Source organism: Buteo buteo, chromosome 2 (genome assembly GCF_964188355.1).
Source record: "Buteo buteo chromosome 2, bButBut1.hap1.1, whole genome shotgun sequence".
NCBI classification, from domain to species: domain Eukaryota; kingdom Metazoa; phylum Chordata; class Aves; order Accipitriformes; family Accipitridae; genus Buteo; species Buteo buteo.
The window spans coordinates 78536977-78557187 of record NC_134172.1 but is presented as its reverse complement, the minus strand read 5'-3'; the positions used below and the strand labels follow the sequence as shown (position 1 = coordinate 78557187).

Sequence of the window (20211 nt, the reverse complement as noted above, 5' to 3'; positions counted from 1 at the left end):
TAGAATTTATTAATAAACCTTCTGATGCCCTTTTGCTTACATTAGTTTTCTGGGAAACATGGTCAGGAAGCTTGCAATGACTACAGCTATACTACCCTTACACAACACCCTCACTGTTGAGAACCGCAAGCACTTTATGTACTATGATCCGGGTCAGCATAAACCAGGAGTCTTCCCAAAGCAGCTCTGCTTACCCTTTAAAAACAATGGCATTTTCCATCTTACACAATGTTTAGGGAGAAGGCTAGAACAGTCTGCTGTGCCTAAATGACTAAGCAGTATTGTAAATCAGAGACCACGTATTGCTATATGTATGAGGGGCAGAATCGAGGCCGCGGTCGTTGCGTGTGCTGTCCCTTATCGCTGCTCACCCGAGGAAGAGCCTCAGGCAGCCGAAGCACAAGGTACCAGCAGTGTCCTATGCTCGGTTTGGGGCTTTCCCAGCTGCTTTGAACATAGCAGAGCTCCAGCTGTGCTGTGACCTAGCTGTAACACAGGGGAGTGGAGCGGAGCTGGGAGACTTGATCGTTTTTCTATGGAAGTGCAGGGAATGATGACGTCGCAGCTATCGCTATGAAGAAATGAGGTCAGCGAGGCTGTGCGTTGGGCAGTCTGGGTGCTGCTGCTGAGTCTCGGGCATGGGGACTTAAGGGCATTTTTGACTATGAAGCATAAGGGACTAGCTAAAGGTTTGGAGAGTTCAGATAGGCTTCAGGGACATGCTCTGATGTGCTTGTTCAGCCTCAGTCAGATCACAGAGTTTCCCTGATGCTGGCTTCTATTTCTGTCTCTGTACTTCCTTCTGTAATACTGGAGCTTAGTGGGTGATTTTTTTTTTTATTTTTTTTTTTGGACTTCTCTCAGTCTTCCCAGAAGTTAAGACAAGGCCTATTTAGTTGGGAAACTCGGAAGATAAGAATAGGAGTGTACATTCCCCACTTCGTGACTCTGAACCTGAAAGAACAAATCAGCTCTGGCGAGATCAAACCCATGTTTTTCTTTCACCCAGTTTTGCGTGTCGTGCACTGACATGACGTCACGCAGGAACAACCTAGCCCGTGATTCAGCGATTCTGCTTTACAGAGAGCCCCTGCCCTTTGATACAACAGTCGTACTCACAGGGAACCGTTTAATAGGTCTTTCACAGCCTGTGGCATAGACTATCCTGTGATCCTGCCGCTTCTCGTGGCATGGAGATGAGCTGTCAAAATTTCCACCACACTGAGGATGTGGGTGCAGACTTAGGAGAGCTTAATCCTTGCAGAGGACAGGGCTGGGTGGGATCAGCTGCTTCCCCCTTCCACAGGTGGCCAGCTGCCTTTTTGCTTCCACTGCTTTCATCTCCAGGGCAAAAAACTTCTGCTAAAAGCGTGGTGTTCAATATATGTGGGTATTATGCATAGGGTCAAATGTAAAAATAAGCTTTGTTTGTGTCAGAGGAGCAAAGTCTTTCAAGAGGGCAGGATAACCCTCGGTATCTCAGAGGTCATGTTGGTCCCCTGATAGAAAAGCCCATCTGAATGAGCAGTGGGCTTCGGTCACGGAACGGGGGCACCCAGCAAAATCTCGGAGTGAAGTACAGGGGCTGCCTGTGTATTCATTCTGTTCAAAGGGCTAGGCAGTGAGGAGGTGCTATTTGCAGTACCAGTTTCTGGGAACAATGAATTCCTTATTCTGCTTTATGACTGTCTTATAGAAACCCTTTTTTTTTTCTGGGAGTGTGACTCAAAAAAACCAAAATAAATTGCTAAAGGAAATGTACAGATGAGATGGTATCAGGCTATTTGATTTATGAGAAGTAGCAGAGGAGTTCCTGGCTGTCAGTTGAACTGGAATACAAACAGAAACAACTCTGTATGTGTCTGCTTCAGGAAAGCATTTAAGGATACACTTAATTTTACTCCAAATTTAGTTTCTCCTCAGAGCAGTGCTTATGGTATATACTGGATACAGACATCTTAAGGCTGCACTGGATCAGAGGTCTGAATTAGCTCCTCCAAACAGTCAGCGTGACATCCATTCAGCTGAAGGATGTACACTTCAAATGATGATGCTTCTACTAAATAATGCTGTGCTTGTACGCCGGCAGCTGCTGGGCAAATCCCTAGCAGAGCAGCGAGTGCAACAGCTGTGTGTAGCCGCTTGCTTGTGCTTCATGTCCCAGGCACAGCTGGCAGCAGATGATTCTGTCTGTGAGGAACGAGGGTTTAAGCAGATGGGTTTAAGCACCGGAGTCCTCCATGGTGTGTGCTTGCTTCTGTCATGGCCACAATGGCAGGGAGCAGTTAAGAGAGGACTGGATGACAGAGTGTAAGCAGTGCATTTGTGGATCATAGAAAGACAGTACCATCTATGGACATGCACCAAAAAAAAGTTATTACTCATGAGTTAATAGTGTTAGTAAAGATTCATTCAGCAAGGAAAAGACACTTCATCCTGTGAGTTCCTAAGCAAATACATCTACTGCCTCATCTTCACAGCTGCTTTTGATAGCATGTGACAACATGATTGTGGGAAAGGTGAGTCTGCTGCAAAGACATCCTCAAAAAAGTATGCAGGGAATGTGATATTCAACAGAGGACACTGCTAACAAAAGCGAACTTTGGAAATGTGTTTGGAATCAGCAGCTTTAAGGAAAGACAGTGCAATTGAGAAGGAATGAGGCGATTCCTGCCTCCAGGAAGTGTTTTTATGTGTTTAAAACTAAATGTCAGGCAGAATTCCACAACTGAGTTAGTCACTGCAAATGTTCCTCCTCTTCTTGTTTCCACCTGACAAGCATGTAGTTTATGGAAGAAATTTAGGTAATTTTTTTTCCCCAGTGATGTTGCATACTGGGCTGTCCAAGTCTCTGCCAGTCCTCAGTCATTTTCCTACCTGAGGTTCTGATTGCTTTTAGTACTGCTTTGTTTGTTTCTTTCAGCAGAAAATTTGATCAGCACTCCCTTCTGAGGTAATGGGTGTCAGGTGTGAAGGCTTGTGATCAGATTTAAGTTGTGGAGATGAAGTTGTATAAAAGAGCAGGCACTACTCATAGCTGGGACTATATCCTTGTGACATGCTTTTGGATATAAAAAAGCCTAAGCGTGCATAAAGAAACTAACGGAAAGCCCCCAATACTTGTCATGGAAGCTGCTTTTATCAGAGGAACAGCAAAACAACTCTTTGAGGGATTTCAGAAGCACAAGAAACAAAACCAAAGGGCAATGTTTCAGGAAATGCCTGAGGTACAGAAAACAAAATAGTGTTAGACACCAGGAATGTTTCATGTGGGATTTCCAACTTGTATAAAATTGCAGTGTGGAAAAAAAAAAGTCACCTGCTCTAGTTTCTCTGGCATCCTTTGTCCCAATGAGAGCTTGGCAGAGGGCAAAGGCTCTGCCCCCCTCTCCACTGCCTCTTATCTCCCTGGAGACAGGTTTGAGCCAAATTTTAATAGAAAACCATGCCAAAAGGGATTTTTGAGAGGGCATCCAGCCTATAGCCCGTCTTTGTGGCAGGGTCAGTTCAGCCTGTTTTTCTTGATTGCCCAAATTGCTTTTGGGAAATCTACAAACACTTAAGAGTAATTTCTTTCAGTGTCTGAAAAATGGTCCCAAGATTGAAGGCAAACTCAGTCTGCAGTGCTTCTTTTGGTAAAAGCTGAGGAGCATAAGCAGACCTGCAAGCAGTAGCAGAACCCACTTTCCTTTATGTATGTGTGGACACTGCTGTCTCTGGCTGCCAGTCAGTTACCATCAGATTTTTTTTAATTTAAAGGGATAATGGTCAAGACCAGTGACAGTACTACTCTTTGCCTTTCTTAGCAGACACCTCTAGAAGTTCCCTCCTTGAACTAATACCACTTGCCAGCAGAGAAGTCCTGGGATACTGAAGGCTACCGTCAAGTACTTTAATCCAGGTTTTTAGCTGAGGACTGTTGTAACCTTACATTTTCCAAACCCACAGTGGTACCTCATAGTTAGTTATTCACGACCACATACTTCTGGAAATCATGACTAACCCAACAGTCTCATGCCCTAAACATCATCACCAAGCTAAAATATCATAACTGAGAAGAAGCAAACTTCCAGGCCCTTTTGCTTGAGATTGTTATCTGTAACATGTAAAGGCAGATCTTTACCTTAAATGAACCGATGGATATGCTGGATGCATTGGTATAGAAATGATGTTATAGGATGCATCAGCAGTACAAAAGTAGGATCATAAGGAAGAAGAGACTAAAAATAGCTCAATTAGGAATAAAACAACCCTACAGCACTGGAAGGGATATTAAGTCCACTTCTCTATTATAGGCTGATTTCAGTTTAGCAGAGAGTAGGAAGGATGGCCGGGGGGCATACATCCCATACCTGCCTTCTGCTTGTTTCTTCACCTTTCCCTGAAACAGATGGTACTGACTAGAGCTTTAAATAAGACGTTGGACTTAGCACAAAGCCGTGTCTGATTTGTCCCGCTATTTCCCCTGGTTCTGTGGGACGGAATGTCATGGTGAGTGGGATAAGATCTGACATCAGCATCACTGAGAAGCAGACCATCAGGCCATTACAGCAAGGCTAACACATCACCATTGCCTTGCATTAGGATGGGATGGGATTAGGTAGTACCAGCATAAAGTGCTCTAACTCAATTATTCTGTGTCTTTCCATAGTTCCAAATGAAGATGAAATTGCCACCACATGGACAGCACTGTGATTCATACAGTATTCAAAAGCATTAGAAGGGAGTTTTGTTTTTTTAAGGAATGCTCTTGCCTCCCGCTGCTAGCAGCTAATAAATGTTTGCATAGCAGGGAAATTCCAGATGGGTGAGAGAAAGTTAATCTTCTGCCAATGTTCAAATAAGGTAAGCAGAATAACTACCATGATTATTAGACACTTAGCTTTATCTCAGTGTAAAGCACACTAAGGGAAAAAGTGATTACTGAGCGCAAACAATGAATCTGTTTCACCTTGGGAAGATAAAGTAGCTCTTCAGAGAAATAACTTGCTGTAAACAGGCATGGGCAAAACAGGTCCATCTCAAATGCATCAAAAATCTGAAAAACTGATTACATTTGAACTACTCAGAAACATCCTCGCTTTGGTTGGATTTCTTGCAGTGGGGTCACTTGCAATGCAAAAGCATTTTAAATAAAAGTCTGTGCTTCCTGTAAGGGCTTAATTAAAGCACAAGTCCAAAAAAAATGGTAAGTTATTGATTAAATTACTCATCAAAATATAAAAAAGTTATCGGCTACCAGCATATGATCTTAGACTATCCCAGTGCGATTTTTTTTTTTAGCGGCACTTATGCATTGACTGCCATCCCTTTTCAGAATGCTATTCCATGTCAATTTGGCTGTATGCCATTCGTCTGTACTGAGGCATCATTAGCAGAATAGACCTGCTTATAGACTGAAGCTGCAATAAAACCAACTGAAGGAGGAAGTCATCAGTGTCCTTGTGTAGCCATTTATGACCATATAAAGCAGATGCAACCAAAAACCCCAGCTGACTTAGCAGCATTCCATCATCTTTGTGCTTCACGTAAAGTAACTGCACATAGTACATGATCAGTGAGACCCAAGTCCAGGTTGTGCTTGCACAGCAAGATCTTTATCTTCCACCTGACAGCTGATCAAGCTGAATTCCTGCATTGCAGTCATGCTGCAGCATGGAGGACACACCAAAGCAATTCAACGGTTGGCTTCACTGTTTACCTGCTGGGCTTCCCTAGCACTCAGGAAATCTTTTGACAGTATCAGGTAAGTGCACTGTATCTGTAATGGTGGAAAACCCAGACTGCGAAGCTCTTTCTTAAAACAGACTTTGGGAGCCAAGCAGCTGCACCTGTGTGCCCCATCAAGCAACTGCTGCTACAACTCTAGAAGCTAACTCTGAATGATAACCAACTTTTCACTGCCGGTTTCAGATAAATCCTCCCTGATTTTCTGTGGACATCAAAGCATGCTCATACTTATGTATCGCAGCTGATGCATCTTTCTGGGTGAAAGACTCCCCCAGTCTTGAGAACTTGGAATTCTGAAGTCAAAATGTTTGCTTTAATTTGAGACCACCTGCTACTATTGTGTCACAAAGCAGTCTTTGTGTCTAGAAACATGTGAGAACAGCTATGGCCTCAAGCTGAAACCTGTTTTTTCCTCCCTGGTCTCCTAGGGAATAGGGAGAGATCTGAGAAGAGTATGTGGAAAGTTTGGAAAATCCCTTGTGTCCCATTAAACAGACATTTCAAGTTACTCGACTAAAGTGTTTTTTTCTCTCAGCAATGCACTTCTGTCTACCAGTCACTGTTTCACATCTTCAGTTTAATTGTTAGCACCAGTCCTGCCAATCAAAACAAGAGCCAGGACCACAGAGATACCTTGAAAATACTCAGGCTTTCAGAGATGGCTGAGAGAGATTTCCATTATCATCAATGGCCACTGAGTATCCAATACTTCTGTACACTTGAAACTCTCAGCCCTACCACATGCAGCACCTAGAGAATGTGGAACTTCGTACAGGAGGTAAGTGATCTTCAAGGATCCTCTATATTCACAGGTCACTAGGTCTAAAGGAGCCTAATGAGATCTGTAGTATCTGAGTTAGATCTATTGTAGTTTAATTTTTCTGGGATATGGCCTTGACATTGGCACCATTCAAATTCAAAAACTTGGGTACTGTGTTATACAACCTTTTCTAACAAAAGCAAGTAATTGAAAGGGATTTCATATCTTTTCTGACAGTTTGCCTAGCCTTATCCTATCCTAGTGTTACTGAGAAGTAAGATTCTGCTTTCCAGTATGCAATTATTTCAGCTGCCCTTACACTTTGACCCAAATGTGAAAGAATGAATTACGTTCTCACGTAAAAAAAAAAACTGCAATGAGTTGCATACAGAAAATTTAGCAGAAAGTTCTTTGACAGATGCCAAATAACACATCTTTAAACAAATAGCACTGCCTAACTTGCTCAAATAGAGCTTGAATAATATCCTCTTAGTTGTGTGAGCAAATAGCACAGAATGGTCACCAGTGCCAGGAGTAACTAAAACATGCAAAGAGCAACACCCACTGCCAAACCACTGTGAAATACATGTATCACTAACATTTCTCTGAATATCTCTTTTTACGTCAGCAGAATTACTATCTGGGTAGGCTACATAAGAAGTGAGTGCTATTTGACTTTGCAAGCTGGCTTTCTGTTCTTTATTATATTTCAAAAAACTAGAGGGCTAAGTACCATTATTTCTGAACATCAGTTGTTTCAGCAAGAGAAGTTCAAAGAAGTAGGAAGCTTTATTGCATACTGATTTCTCCCTGCCTAGAGGTTCAGCTTTCGGCCTAGAAAGATCACAGAGAGGGCCTCAATTCATTCCAGTTACAGAAGATACCAATTATTCTTACAATTAAAGAGAATGCACAAAAAAGATTGGCAGTCAAAGCAAGGCAGTGCTTCTGGAGTTCATGTCCTATTAAGAATACCCATTTTAAACAGTACACCATTGTGCAGTTGCTGGCTTCCATATCTGCATTTACCACAGGTAAAAGTTACAAGTCAACGTGCTGACTGAAAATTGAGTTATAATCAACACTGTCTCTCCCCATTATACAAACAAACAGCAGCATATCAGGGCCAGTAACACCACCTATAGTAACCATGGGGCTGGAGCAGCAAGGTATCTTCTCCATTAGAAGGGACAGCCATTCCCCAGGCTCTCCCTCCCCTTTCTTTTTCACCTACACGGTTCCTTCAGGAGTTCCTTCATGTCACTGGCCTCTAGCCTGTTAGACTAACAAATCAAGAATCACAAAGTAATACAGTAGAAAATTAAGTCCTTTGCATCTGCAACAATGTGTAGATTGCCACTCTGTCTATGCTCTCAGGCCAACAGCTTAATACTTAATGTAAGAGATTCCCACCCCCCACCCAGTTGGAATCCTTTGCTCAAGTTTTTTTAGACACAGAAAGAGAATGTTTGTCTCCAAACTTAGGAAAGAATCAGGTGTAATAGGAATCCAGTGGACCACCTTCTTAAAAGGGAACACAAAACTGTGCGGAAAGAGACTGTCTGCTCCTTGGCTGGCTTGCAATTTCTTACGTGATGTCCTTCTTTCTTGGGGGCCGGTGAATATTCCTCACCACGCACTTCACCATCCATTCAATTCCCTCGTTCACTCCTTTGCTAAGGAAATAAGATAAGTAGAGAAGATTAAAAAAAACAACAAACAACAAAAAACAACCAAGAACAAAACCATGGCTCATGTAGTCCCTGAGCCGTTACAAGAGCAAGTGAAGAGTTCTGCCCTGCAGTTATTTATTGGCATTACTATGTTAGTTTCTCATACACACAAACAACGGGCATCTGATTTCTTTTAACTCAGTATGTAAACTCCATCCTTTATTTTTCTGGTGTCTGTACTAGTCTACATCCAATTTAGTTAGTCATCAACTCTGTGGAAACCTTGGGATGAACAAGCATCAAACAAAAACCACCTGACAGCTGGCTTGAGGTTATTTTGCTACAAGCCTCAGGCTAGTTGTATCAGATCTTCCAATCCTGGCTCCAGCTTGCTGTAATCATCTGTGCTGGGGCTGCCAAGCAAGTCACCAACTCACTAGTCTGCACAGCTTCCCAGCCAGGACTTCCACAATTATTTTTTTTTTTTTTGTGCAAACTCAAACTGAAATTTTGAAAGGAAATTCCACACAGATCAAAACTAGAAGTGTTTGTACAAACCCCACAACAATTGAAAAGGTTGCATTTCATAAGATTATTATCTAATACTTCTCTTCCAGTCAGTGCTGAACCATTGTTCTTGTTATTGTGGTCATTCATCTACTTAATGGCATTTGATTCTTAGCAATGCAGACAAGAGATTTTTCTCATGGTTTAAGAAGCTTTTCTTATCCTTTGCAGGAGCTTGTATAATACAGATTTCTTGCTAGATTAAAAAAAGAAGAAACCTCGAAGCTCTGGATTCAGCATAGGCAGTAATTCAGTGAGGAGTATTTCTAGCCATCTGGAACGGTACTTTTGACTTATGCCAAATAGCACTTTTCACCCAAAGAACTGAAAGCGTAACCAAAGTATTGCAAGACTCAATGTGCAATAGTAATACTAAGATACCAAGAATCTAGTGGGTTGGTCAAGGTCATGGCATGCAGCTCTGTGGCATACAGCTGCATAGGTCTGAAGAAGAATCAGTGTCCCAAATTTTGGTCTGTTGTAGTCACTGTATCTTAAACCACAAGCATCCCCAGTGTAATATAACAATCTCCAAGAGTGTTCTTATCTATATAACAAAACACATCTGCATGCCAAAAAATATGAAAGCAAGAGCATAATTACTCCACCAACAATGGAACACCACTCATTTCTCTGGCAGTGTCATAAACAGCTATATTTTCAACTGACTTCTTACATAAAAGCCAGGAGCTGCAGCAAGCCAATGATGAAGATTATTGTGTATGGAGAAGGGATGATAAAGGACAAGAATCAACAGCTCCATGTGACTCCAAGTCCTGTTGCTCTCAACCAGTAGTACATTTTCATTGTGTTTCATCAGCGGGATTTACAGATGAAGTTACTGACCTGGCGCAAGTCCAAAGTTCACAAACAAGTGTCTGTCACTGCTGGGAAGGAAGCAGCTCCCTTTTAGGGGTTATTAAATCCTATAGTACTGCTCTACTTGTGTGACACCCTGCAGCAGTTCAGTTAACCAAAATGCCATCCATTCTCATACTTACCCAGTAAGAGCAGAGCAGGCTTGTGTCAGGCAGTCTCTCTTCCCAATTTTGTTAATGCAGTCACTAAATGCTGTCTTGATGTCAGGTATTGACAGACAAGTCTGCAAGGGAAACCAAAGAAGAGCTTGCTTTCTATGCTACAAGAGATGGTTACCTTCTTCCAAAATGAATCCTACCACATCCACAGTTCTGCTTCGGTCAGGATGGCACAACTCTGTTAGGTTAAACCCCCTCACCCACTAACACAGCAAATTAATTTCTTTACCTTCCAAAAAAAATTAACATATTCTTTTTTCACCAAAGAGAATGCTATTTTCAGACAGTATACACACACTACCACACCTCCCTGATCCACAAGATGTGCACTTCTAAGCAAATAAGAGTCATGAAAATAAGTACAACCTGCACACCCTTGGGATACTCCTTCCAACCTGCCCCAATCATCAAACGCAGGTTGTCTACCAGAACACTACAAGAGCGCATCTATTTACAAAGCCTTTTGAAACTGTATACCTGCCAGAATCCCAGACAAGTCAGTTCATGTAGCTGACTCTTTGCCAATGGCCTGGATGATGTCTCCCTGTATGCACATTCTCAGAAAATGGCCTGGAAGTGATTTTTCCTAAATTCTCAGCACATCCCTTGACATTAAAGGCATGGCCGCCCTGGACTTGTTTCTTTGCATTTTGCACGCAGGAGAAAATGCTGACAGCACTGAGCGCAGCACATTTTCTGATGCCCAGTGTCACCTTGTTCTTGATCACCATCAGGTCTTGCACTTCTGTAAGGCTGCTAGGAGATTGCTGGGAAGTGGTTTTAAAATACACAAATGCATAAGCCCCCCAGTAAACCAGTGGATTACTTTCCTGACATAAATCACAGTGTTACACAAAAATTTTCCTCTTAGAATTACAAACACAACAAAAGCAAACCTGCCCTACTGAAGTCTAGACTTGCACCTTCCTCCCTGAACACAGGAAGCAGGAACAAGAAGAATCACCAGCCTTTAAATCCTTTTCTGATCTCAGTGCTCACTTTTTCCTCAGAAAGCCTTGGACAAGCCATTTAAGCACCTTAGCTGGCCATGAGCCCAGCTTTCTTCCTCTCTCTGCAAAGACATTTTGAACCTTCAGTGAGGCTCAAGCACATGTTTTGGGCAAGTGTTTACTCAAATGCCAAATCGGGCCCTTGTGAGTCTTGAGGATTAGTCCAAGTGTAGGTACACTTTGAAAGAACAGGCTACCTGCAAACAGGAATTCAGTCTTCTACAAGTCTGAGCCTTGACTTAGCAGAAAGATGGAAATTCACAATACCAGCTATCCATTTTGCAAAATACTGGTTCTGGAGAAATTAAACATGGGAAACTACTGTGGGGATGACCATGTGACAAATAAGCAGTTTTCAGTCCTTATAAATAAGAAGGGTTCTTAAGAAATGGCTTGAAAGGAGTTTAATGACACCCGATTCACCCAGTGCCCTTGAATTCAGACTTGTGATTTTCCACTGCGAAGGGCCTAGAATCCATTAGTTGTGCAACTTTGATGACTGTACTTTCTTATGACCTAAGTTGCATTTCAAACTTGCAGTTTCAATCAATGAGCTGGAAACTGTATCCAGAAGTGTTACTAACTTCATTGCACCAAATTTCTGCCAAATGAAAAACCTGCAATTCATAAAGATGAGCTGTCATCCACAGGATAAACAGTTAAATAACTTTAAAAAAAAAATCAAGTACTAGCTTTAGAGGGAGTCGGACTGGACTTGGGAGTTGGAAGTCATACCAGTAGGTCTGGAAGACAGGCAAGAGATTATCACCAAACAATCATTCTCTACAAGTTTGTAAAAGATGCTACTTTAGTTTTGGTATGACATTCACCGCCAAATATGAAAGGCAGGTCCAATTTGCCTCTTGATTTAAGCCAAAGCTCTAGACAAGTCAAGTACCCAACAACTGGGAAGGACGAAGAGCTGCATGTCAGTAATCTGAGCTATTTTTCATGTCATTACTTTTTTTCAGTAAATGAGACTTGGCAGCAGGAAGGTTAAATCCCAAGGCAGCTGAAACTGAGCAAACATTTCTTGAAATATACTTTCAGCTTACCACAGCTTAATGTCATATTATAATAATTTCTCCTTTTTCTGAATGATGATATGTTTTTAAAACTTTTTAAAATAAAACTGAGAAAAAGTGTTCAGGGTAGGAAGTAACAGCACAGACCACAGTCATGCTGTCCTTTACTTCTACTTGCACAGGCCTGTGCAAAGCAATCAGGCAATGGACTTCCCAAAAGCTGTCAGCAGATCAGGACACCTGCACATATCTAGTGGCACAGAGAATCCACCTCCTTCACCTTGTCCATCTTTGAGGCCTTTGAGAAACCCACTTTTCCCAGTGCAGTTTACAACTGCTGTAGTCATTTTTTCCCCTGCTCAATCCATTACAATCACTTCCCTTTCTCAACCTCTGGTATAATTGTGGCCTGCCCTAACTTCCACAAAGCTGTCCAGCCATTGCTCTCCATAGAAATCTGCATCAGAAAGAGTTTTGCTTCTGAGAAGACTTTGCACCATTTACATTGTTTACAGTAGGACATCACTGCACCACAACACTACACTTATTTTGAGGAACAGCTTTTCCCCCTTGGGATGAAGTACGGTAACACAGCAGAGGGGATAACACCACTGAACTATCAATTCAGAGAAGCCTTGTTTTAGTGTTCAAGGGGAAGCCGTGAACTGGAATTGTGTCTTACAGTAGAGGATGAGGCAGATTACCCATCACTTCAACTAGGAGCATTTGAGCTTCTCGTGCTTGGAGAAAATGTCAGCTGCGGCTTCTGAGTTCCCCTCTTTTCCACCTCCCTATCTACATTACAAAATATTTGTTTACAGATGTGTTTTGTTTCTCAACACCACATAAACCAAGAGCAAACTAGGGAAGCTGGATTTGTGATCACATAAACAGTGTAACATTACAATAATAAAATCCACAGATGACCTTTCTGGAGTGATGTTATCTACCATACATTTCAGAGGAAACTCATACAACTTGACGAATCATATTTCTATCTCAACTTCCCCAAAAGAATGCACTGTGAACCACCTTTTCATGAAGGCTTTTCACCGCATAGTCTAGCCAGGACTGACCTGCCTCCACAACCAAATTCCTTTTATGAAGGGTTCAGAACAGCATTACCCAAATTAAGACTCAGGAATGGTACACCTAGAAATATATCAAGCAGCAAGGCTCCATTTCTGGAGCCACCTGTAGAAAAGCATGAATGGCTGTTTTAGGCAAAAAAAGAGTTGCATTGTAGAGTCTTTATCCATTCGCCAAATCCACTGCAGGAAAGACAATGCTGCTGCTTGGTCTCATATCAGGATAAAACCTGAAGCATAGGCTCTTCAGCCACCTCAAGAGTGATCAGTCAGCAGAATGGAACTATAATAGAAACACCAGAAAGGTGGATAGCCTAAGTAAAACTATTTAATAAAAAGTCTAACCAACCTGAGCTATGTTCTGGGCTATCTTTTTTTACAAGCTTATTTTAAATTAAAACTTAAGCTTGTTTAAATTAACACAAGCTTATTTAAATGAAAAATAATTTTACAGGGAAGCTGTGCTATTTCTTAAGTTGGAAATTAGAATGGCCATCATGCAGAAGGCCTATTTCCTAACAACTGTGTGGAAAACAGATAACACTGAGTCTTCAAATATATGCTACTACTCACCATGACACCTCTCATTTTCCAAAGACACTAGGAGGCTTTCCAACATTCTGGAGATTTCAAATTAAATTTCCAAAATTTATCTTAAGATTAGGAAGACAAAACTTCCTCCCAAAGACATCACATAATACCCAGTTATTTTCATAAGCTATTTTTCCAGCTCAGTTTTTCTAGTATTTTTAATAGCATTCCAAAATGAGCCATTCTATCCTCAAGTTTTCACAGTTTGTTGTAAATCTTGGAAATATATACCTTTTATAAACCTTTAAACAGCTGCATTCACATCAAAACGGCAAATATAAATTCTTATTTTGCAGCTTTTTCTGCAGTAAACAGTAGGTAAGCCAAACTGCCTATATTTTCCAAAGTGTCATTCTGACTTGAAGGGAGTGCACATGAATTATTATATATTAGACATTTATTTCCCCTACAAAGCAATAGTTCCTTTAAGAAACAAAACAAACTCCCTCCCACAACACACATTTGACCCAATCTTTTAATTAATTACAAAATGACCCAGTTTTTGAAGCCCCTGCTAAACACAGAGCATTCTCCTGGAACAAAAAAAAAAAAAAAATCACATACAGTATTGTCACAATACTAGAATTGGTTTTGCAGTCTATGATTGTATTTCGTCTCCTGATATGGCCAAACACCACCCATGCTTGGCAGTGCTGAGTGGATGCAATTTACCCTAGAGTAGTGGTGCCTATTAACAGCGGAATTCTTTTCTACAAGTAATTTAGCATCAGGGCCAAAAATTCTTAGTTTATGCAATTTCAGGCATTTCAGGCATTGAGTCAGAACTTTTGTTAGCTTATTGTGAGGAATGTAAACTTCGGGGAAAAAAAAAAAAAAGGAAGATCTGTGCCAGATGTACTACTACTGATATATTTCACCACAAGCCTTCTGCTGGCCTTTAAAGATGTAATCATTATGAATTATCTCTCATCCGCAAACACCAGCAAGGTTAAGATATCACTTATCCTCCTTTACCATGATCCACATAAATGACAGAGGGATGCCAGTGAGAATTCCCCACTACATTTATATGTCTGGGGATCCAGAGTAGAAAAATCTCTACCAGTGATAATCCTGTAAGGTTCAATTTTCTTCCAGAAGTCTTCAAGTATGCTAGATTAGTGGAAGAGAAACAGGCCTTGTAGTTTTCTAAACCTTGCTTAAATGAACCTGAATAATTACTGAAAAATAAGCTATAGTCCCTTTAATGTTTTGTTAATAGCATAATATCTCTTTGCTCTGTGTCCATATCCAAGACCATACTCTAGGAGTAGACTTCCAAATATACAATTTAGGTATTTCTTAAAAACAGGTATACCTCCAGTCAGTATAGGTTTGCTAATCTCTTGTCACAGTTCTACGACTGCATAAAGGCACTAAATCTGTGGGCTGGTCTTGGACCCTCCAGAAGGTGCAAGGAGTCAGTCATAGTTTTTATGTTTAAAGCCTGTTCCAAATAACTCTTTCTAGTCATATGAAGAAGTCCACTTGTTCAATCATTTTTCTTTAGCCTGGCTAGGGTGCCAGAAGAGCTGGCGTTTGCAGTATGCCCATAACAAAATATGCACATACAGCCACAAGGAAAATTGGAACAGCTTTCCAGGTCACTGCATAAAGTTTATTTCTCAACAGCTAAAGGCAAGAGCACAGACTGCTCCCTGCTGTAAAGCTGTAGTGTTGCATGGAAATATGAAAGTTAATATTCTGGTTTCCACACAGAAAAGACAGTCAACTTCCCCACATACCAGAGATCACAGCAAAGTCAGGATCATAAATCAGGAGTTCCGTCTCAATCTCATGCTGCCTTTAACTACGTTTCTTTTATTTCTATGACTAGATAATCTTATGGTCATCCAAAAATATCCGTTGTGTTGTACACATGAAACGTAACCAAATCCTCCTTTAAAGCCAAAGTGATTTCTATGGAAGTCTCAAGTATTTCCCACACGTACACTCACTGAGATAGGTGTAAAGTCCAGGGGAAGAAGCTGGGAAGTATTTGCATACTTTGAAACAGATACCCGTCACGGCTGCCAGGGCTGGTACTCCAAATTCTACTGAAAGTCTCTGGCTCCATCTAGAGATTAATCACCCGAACTGCAGTACTGGAATTCCAGGTACAATGCATGGAAAGGAGGAGGAAAACATGGAAAATACCACGACGGCCTTCGGCATTCTCTTCCCTTTTTTCTTGTCGGGGGAGACAAGGACTGCCCTGGATGCATCACCTAAACAGTCACACCGTAGTGCCCACTAACTTGTCAAATACAAGAGTTTTGCAGTTCTAGATATGCTAGAAAGAATTCGAATTATACTATCAAGAAAAAGCATTCCTTGCAATTCACTGCTGTCATTGATGGAATGCTCTAGGACAAACAGAATGTTTCATTGACTAGATCTTACCCAGTTATGGGAAAAGGATGATATTGCTTCACATATATTTGTTGTGCTATTCCCACATTAATAGGAAGGCAATTTAAACAAAGTGCACTAAACATTTTTTTTTTCTGAATAAACAGGAAAAAACAGTATCAAGATACCAAGTCACAGTACAAGAAAGACCCAACATAGCTATGTAGTCTGTTCTGTTTACATAAAAAGTTGAAAACAGCTGAGCTGGACGTGCCTATAGTAAGCTCATTTATGCCACTGGAAAAGGGTTGGAGGAGAAAGGAAAAAAATTAAAAATAATTCAAAGCGATTATTTCCAGCAGTAGGAAAGTGTGATAGGATCAGTACAGGAATGTAAAACAAATTTAACATGAATGCAGAGCTCACCTTTCCAGGGCTTAGTTGCTCACTTAAGAAGTAAATCTGCAATAATCTTACCTCTACATCCTGCTTGTTAGCTAACACCAGAATGGGAACCCCTTCCAGAGCTTCACTGGTAATCATCTTCTCTATAAAGCACAGAAACAAAACCAGAGGTTTAGCCAGTTCTGGAAGATAAAGTTGTGCAAATGCCTGACACAGACTATCTGGACATAGGGGATGAAGCAAGAGGCTCCTTCTTGCATTACAGTTTCATGTGATACAACCTTTCAGGTCCATTTTCTTCACAGAATTTTTTTCCAGATCAAACTCCAAACTTGATTGTCATCAACAAGCACATTACTAAGAATTAATGAGGTGATAAATACAGAATAAGGAATAAAAATTTCAATAGCATCAGCATAAACACAGAAAGAGATTCAAGGTCATTATAGGCAACAAAAGTGAGTCCTGTGTTACACACAAGACAGACTTCAACAAAAAAGTGCAAAAGCACTACAGGCATGTCATCAACAGGCCGCACAACTTACTTCAAGGACACAGGAACAGACACGACAGTAATTAGAGAACCATGCCACAATACATCATGAAATCACAGTACAGGTAAAACACAAGGTACTCACCAAAAGCTCTTTTAGATTCTGAGAGCCTCTCCTCATCAGTGGAGTCAATAACATAGATCACCCCATGAGATTCAGCATAATACTGCAAGGATAACACAGATATTAGTGTATCTACCCACTAGGACCATTTGTTCCTCTTCCTGATTTTTTTTTTTTAAATCTGGTAAAATTTTGATATACATGGAAAAGATCAACCAGTTTGAGCCAGCTGTTTCCACAGTATGTGGCTGGAGAGAAGAACGGTGGCACACAGAATGCATTGCCTGTTCTGTTTGCAGGCTTACTGAATACAACAGGTGAAAAAGCTTATCTGTCCCCCCAAAAAGCTTATCTCTACTGGCACAACCCTCAGATAATTACCAGGGTTGGTAACTGCTGTCTGTAAACAATAATGCAAATCATTATCTTTGCTAATCTTGCACAGATATAGTTCAATCTCTGGAAAACTGCTGATGCTAAATACTAGGGTTACCGATAAGCCTGTATGATTACTAAATGATCATACTGCTTCAGCTCTAAAAGAGACAAAAGTCTTTCTAAGAGAAAAAAAAGTCTCCAACCTTGTCCCAAAGAGACTGCAATTCCTCCTGTCCACCAAGATCCCAGAACATTAGCCGAGTTTTGCCAACATCAATAGTACCAACTAGAGAGAAAGAAGAAAAGACAATCCAAAGAAAACTAAAGGTGTTCTCTAAAGCACAAACACCTGCACACACCCCTAAGAAATCTGGGGTAGGACAGTCTTCTAGAGGAACAAATCACATGCAGTGGCTACTTTCAACAACAGAACAATATCTTTGCAAAGAGTGACCACTAATATCAGATAGAGTCGTGTCAGTGCAAATAATACCAGAATCAGGCCAACGAATGAACTCCAGTGAAATTTAGTTTAACCTCTGAGCATAGCACTGAAATGGGATACTTGTTTTTTTAAGACTTCAGGGGTTTTGCCTCATAAGCTAAGAAAGCCTATTTTATTCTCCTATAAAAAGACATGGGGAGTTGGGAGATACAATCTCTACTTCCAGGAACTATTTTGCCCTTGTCAATTCTTAAATATTTCAAACAAGAACGAGTTGTTGTCTAACTGTGCAGGAAAGCTGAAAAAAAAATCCAAACAGATTTACTTACTGTTTAAGCCTACAGTGGTTGTGATTTTGGACAAACTCATCCCTTTGTAGTTCTTGTTAAATCGAGTTTTGGTTTGTTCAAGGAAGGTCTGAAAAGGAACAAGAAAAAGTATTTACTCTCAAATATTTTACTGACTGGGGTAATCCTAACCCAAACCTGCCTTTTCATTTCTGCAGAATCCTGCTCCAACAGATACTGCCCTACCTAACCTTGGAACAAACCACTCTTCTTGTTCCCTATTTTAGCAAGGAAAGAAGGGATCTCAGGTGATTACGGGATTACCAAAGCCTCAGCTACACCTCTGAAAGCTTATGCTAAATTTAAGTAAGAGGCAAAAGTTGATTCTTTGGTGTGACATCACTAAAATATCTCATGATACAGCCAAAGAAAGACTGACCCATCTGTTGGAATTTTTATCTTTGGAGGACATTTAGAATTGTGCATGTCCTCCATGCAATTGGTAATAAACAGCACTTACAGTTTTACCAGCATTGTCCAAACCAAGGATCAAGACGCAGTACTCATCCCTCTGGAACATGTATTTATAGAGCCCAGACAGGAGAGTATACATCCTGCTCCTGCAACAAGTACCAGGAAATCATTAACAAACAGGTCATTTTCAAAAGTCTCATTCCACAACACAAGTTTTTCCCAACACCAGATAAATGAATGATGTTATTCCTTTATGAGTAACTCTCACATTTAGGCAATCCCAGGACAAAGCACAGATCCCAGGGAGATCATGCAAATAGCTCAAGATCAAATTTTCAAATGCATACAAGTGGGGGATGATCTTCCAAAGAGCTTAACCTCTGTTTCCGCATGTAGTGCACAGCATCCACTACAAACTCAACCCTCATTTCAAAACTATCCTGTCTGTTTTGGGGCTTAAAGGAGAGCTAAAGAATAGCCTGAACGTCTTCTGCGGTACATGTAAGACCCACAGAAAGTAAAGTCAACTTCATACAAATACACAGAATAGGTTTTTTAAGCAAGAATATGGAGGCCAGTCCCCCCCTCCTTGTTCCCAATCCATGTTAACAGTATCACGGGATCTTTAATAGTTGAACTGGGTGCAGTGCATCTTAAAGGAGCGTAAAACCCCCTCCTTATCTTAATTTATGCCTTATCCAGCAACGGTCTTCTGTTACGGTATCCACCATATAAGTATTTTGTCATCTTACAATGCCACGAAGACAAGACAAGTAAGTTAACTAGCCAAAAAGCACAAGACTAAGAATCAGACAAAGTGACACCAACACTTGCAGAAGCCCGCATGTTTTTTGTTCTTGGATTTGCACAAACAAGGCAGAGAAGATTTTCTAAGATGCAGGAAGTATTGCTACCAAGTGCTACAGCTGACTCACATAACATTGCAACCACTCTTCTGTTTAAACACAGACAAAGGGAACCTCAAGGCAAAGACTTTGAGAGGCAACTGCCTTTGAGCAAGCGTGAAGATAAATAATCACTTTGAAGTCAAACAACATTGCCTAAAGGGAAAAAAAAAAAGGGAAAACACCCAAGGTGTTCCAGACCAGAAGTAAGGGATTTCTCAGGCTGGGGTACTCAGAGTGACGACAGGGCACCTCAGGGCGCAGGGGCCTTATTTACCCCCCACAGGTACCCGCCGAGCGAGGGGGGACCCTTCGTCTCCAGCTGTGCAAGAGGGGCAGGCTCACGCCGCCCCCCGGGAAGGCAGCGAGGCCGCAGGCTAGGGACAAGCCCACCCCCCCCGGCCCGCTTCCCTTTCGGGCCAGCAAACGACCGTAGACGTGCCCAGCTACCGGCCCGCTCCCCCTAGATGCGAGATATTCACCCCCCCCCCCTTCCCTGTCACAGCCTAACAGGGCAGAAGGGACAAACCGACCCTCACCGCCATTTCCCCCCTCAACGGCCCGGGGCCAGGGCCAGGACCAGGTCCCGGGCCGGCGGCGCCTCGTAGGCCCTCCCCCCAGCCCAGCCGTGCCTTGCGAGCACCCACCGCGGCTCTTGGCGTCTCCCCAGCGCGGAAGGCGAAGGACAGTACCCGAAACCCGCGACCCCTCACCGGGAACCGGAGACACCTCCCGCCACACAGCTCCTTTAACGCTTCCCATCAGCGCCGGCCGCCGGCGCCGTCCCTCGCGCGGCACTCTGGGAAACGTAGTTCTCTCGCCGCTGCGGGGGCGGCGCGGGGGCGACTTGGTGGACTACAACTCCCA

General features: G+C 41.8%; 1 protein-coding gene across 3 annotated transcripts; it reads right to left on the bottom strand.

Annotated features, from left to right (window-relative positions):
- Positions 1–6327: 6327 nt before the first annotated feature.
- Positions 6328–20160, bottom strand: ARFRP1 (ARF related protein 1). Of its 3 annotated transcripts, none has more exons than XM_075021544.1 (8): positions 20058–20160; positions 18486–18585; positions 18008–18095; positions 17437–17519; positions 16877–16958; positions 16311–16381; positions 9732–9832; positions 6328–8166 (listed from the first exon to the last, which is right to left on the bottom strand). In XM_075021544.1, the coding sequence occupies exons 2-8, from the start codon at positions 18576–18578 to the stop codon at positions 8079–8081; spliced, it is 606 nt and encodes a 201-aa protein (XP_074877645.1). In that variant the 5' UTR covers positions 18579–18585; positions 20058–20160; the 3' UTR covers positions 6328–8078. The 3 variants fall into 3 exon arrangements, with proteins under 3 accessions (XP_074877645.1, XP_074877655.1, XP_074877663.1); XM_075021554.1 differs by having other exon boundaries at positions 19992–20149; XM_075021562.1 differs by lacking the exon at positions 18486–18585 and having other exon boundaries at positions 19992–20153.
- Between the last annotated feature and the right edge of the window lie 51 nt (positions 20161–20211).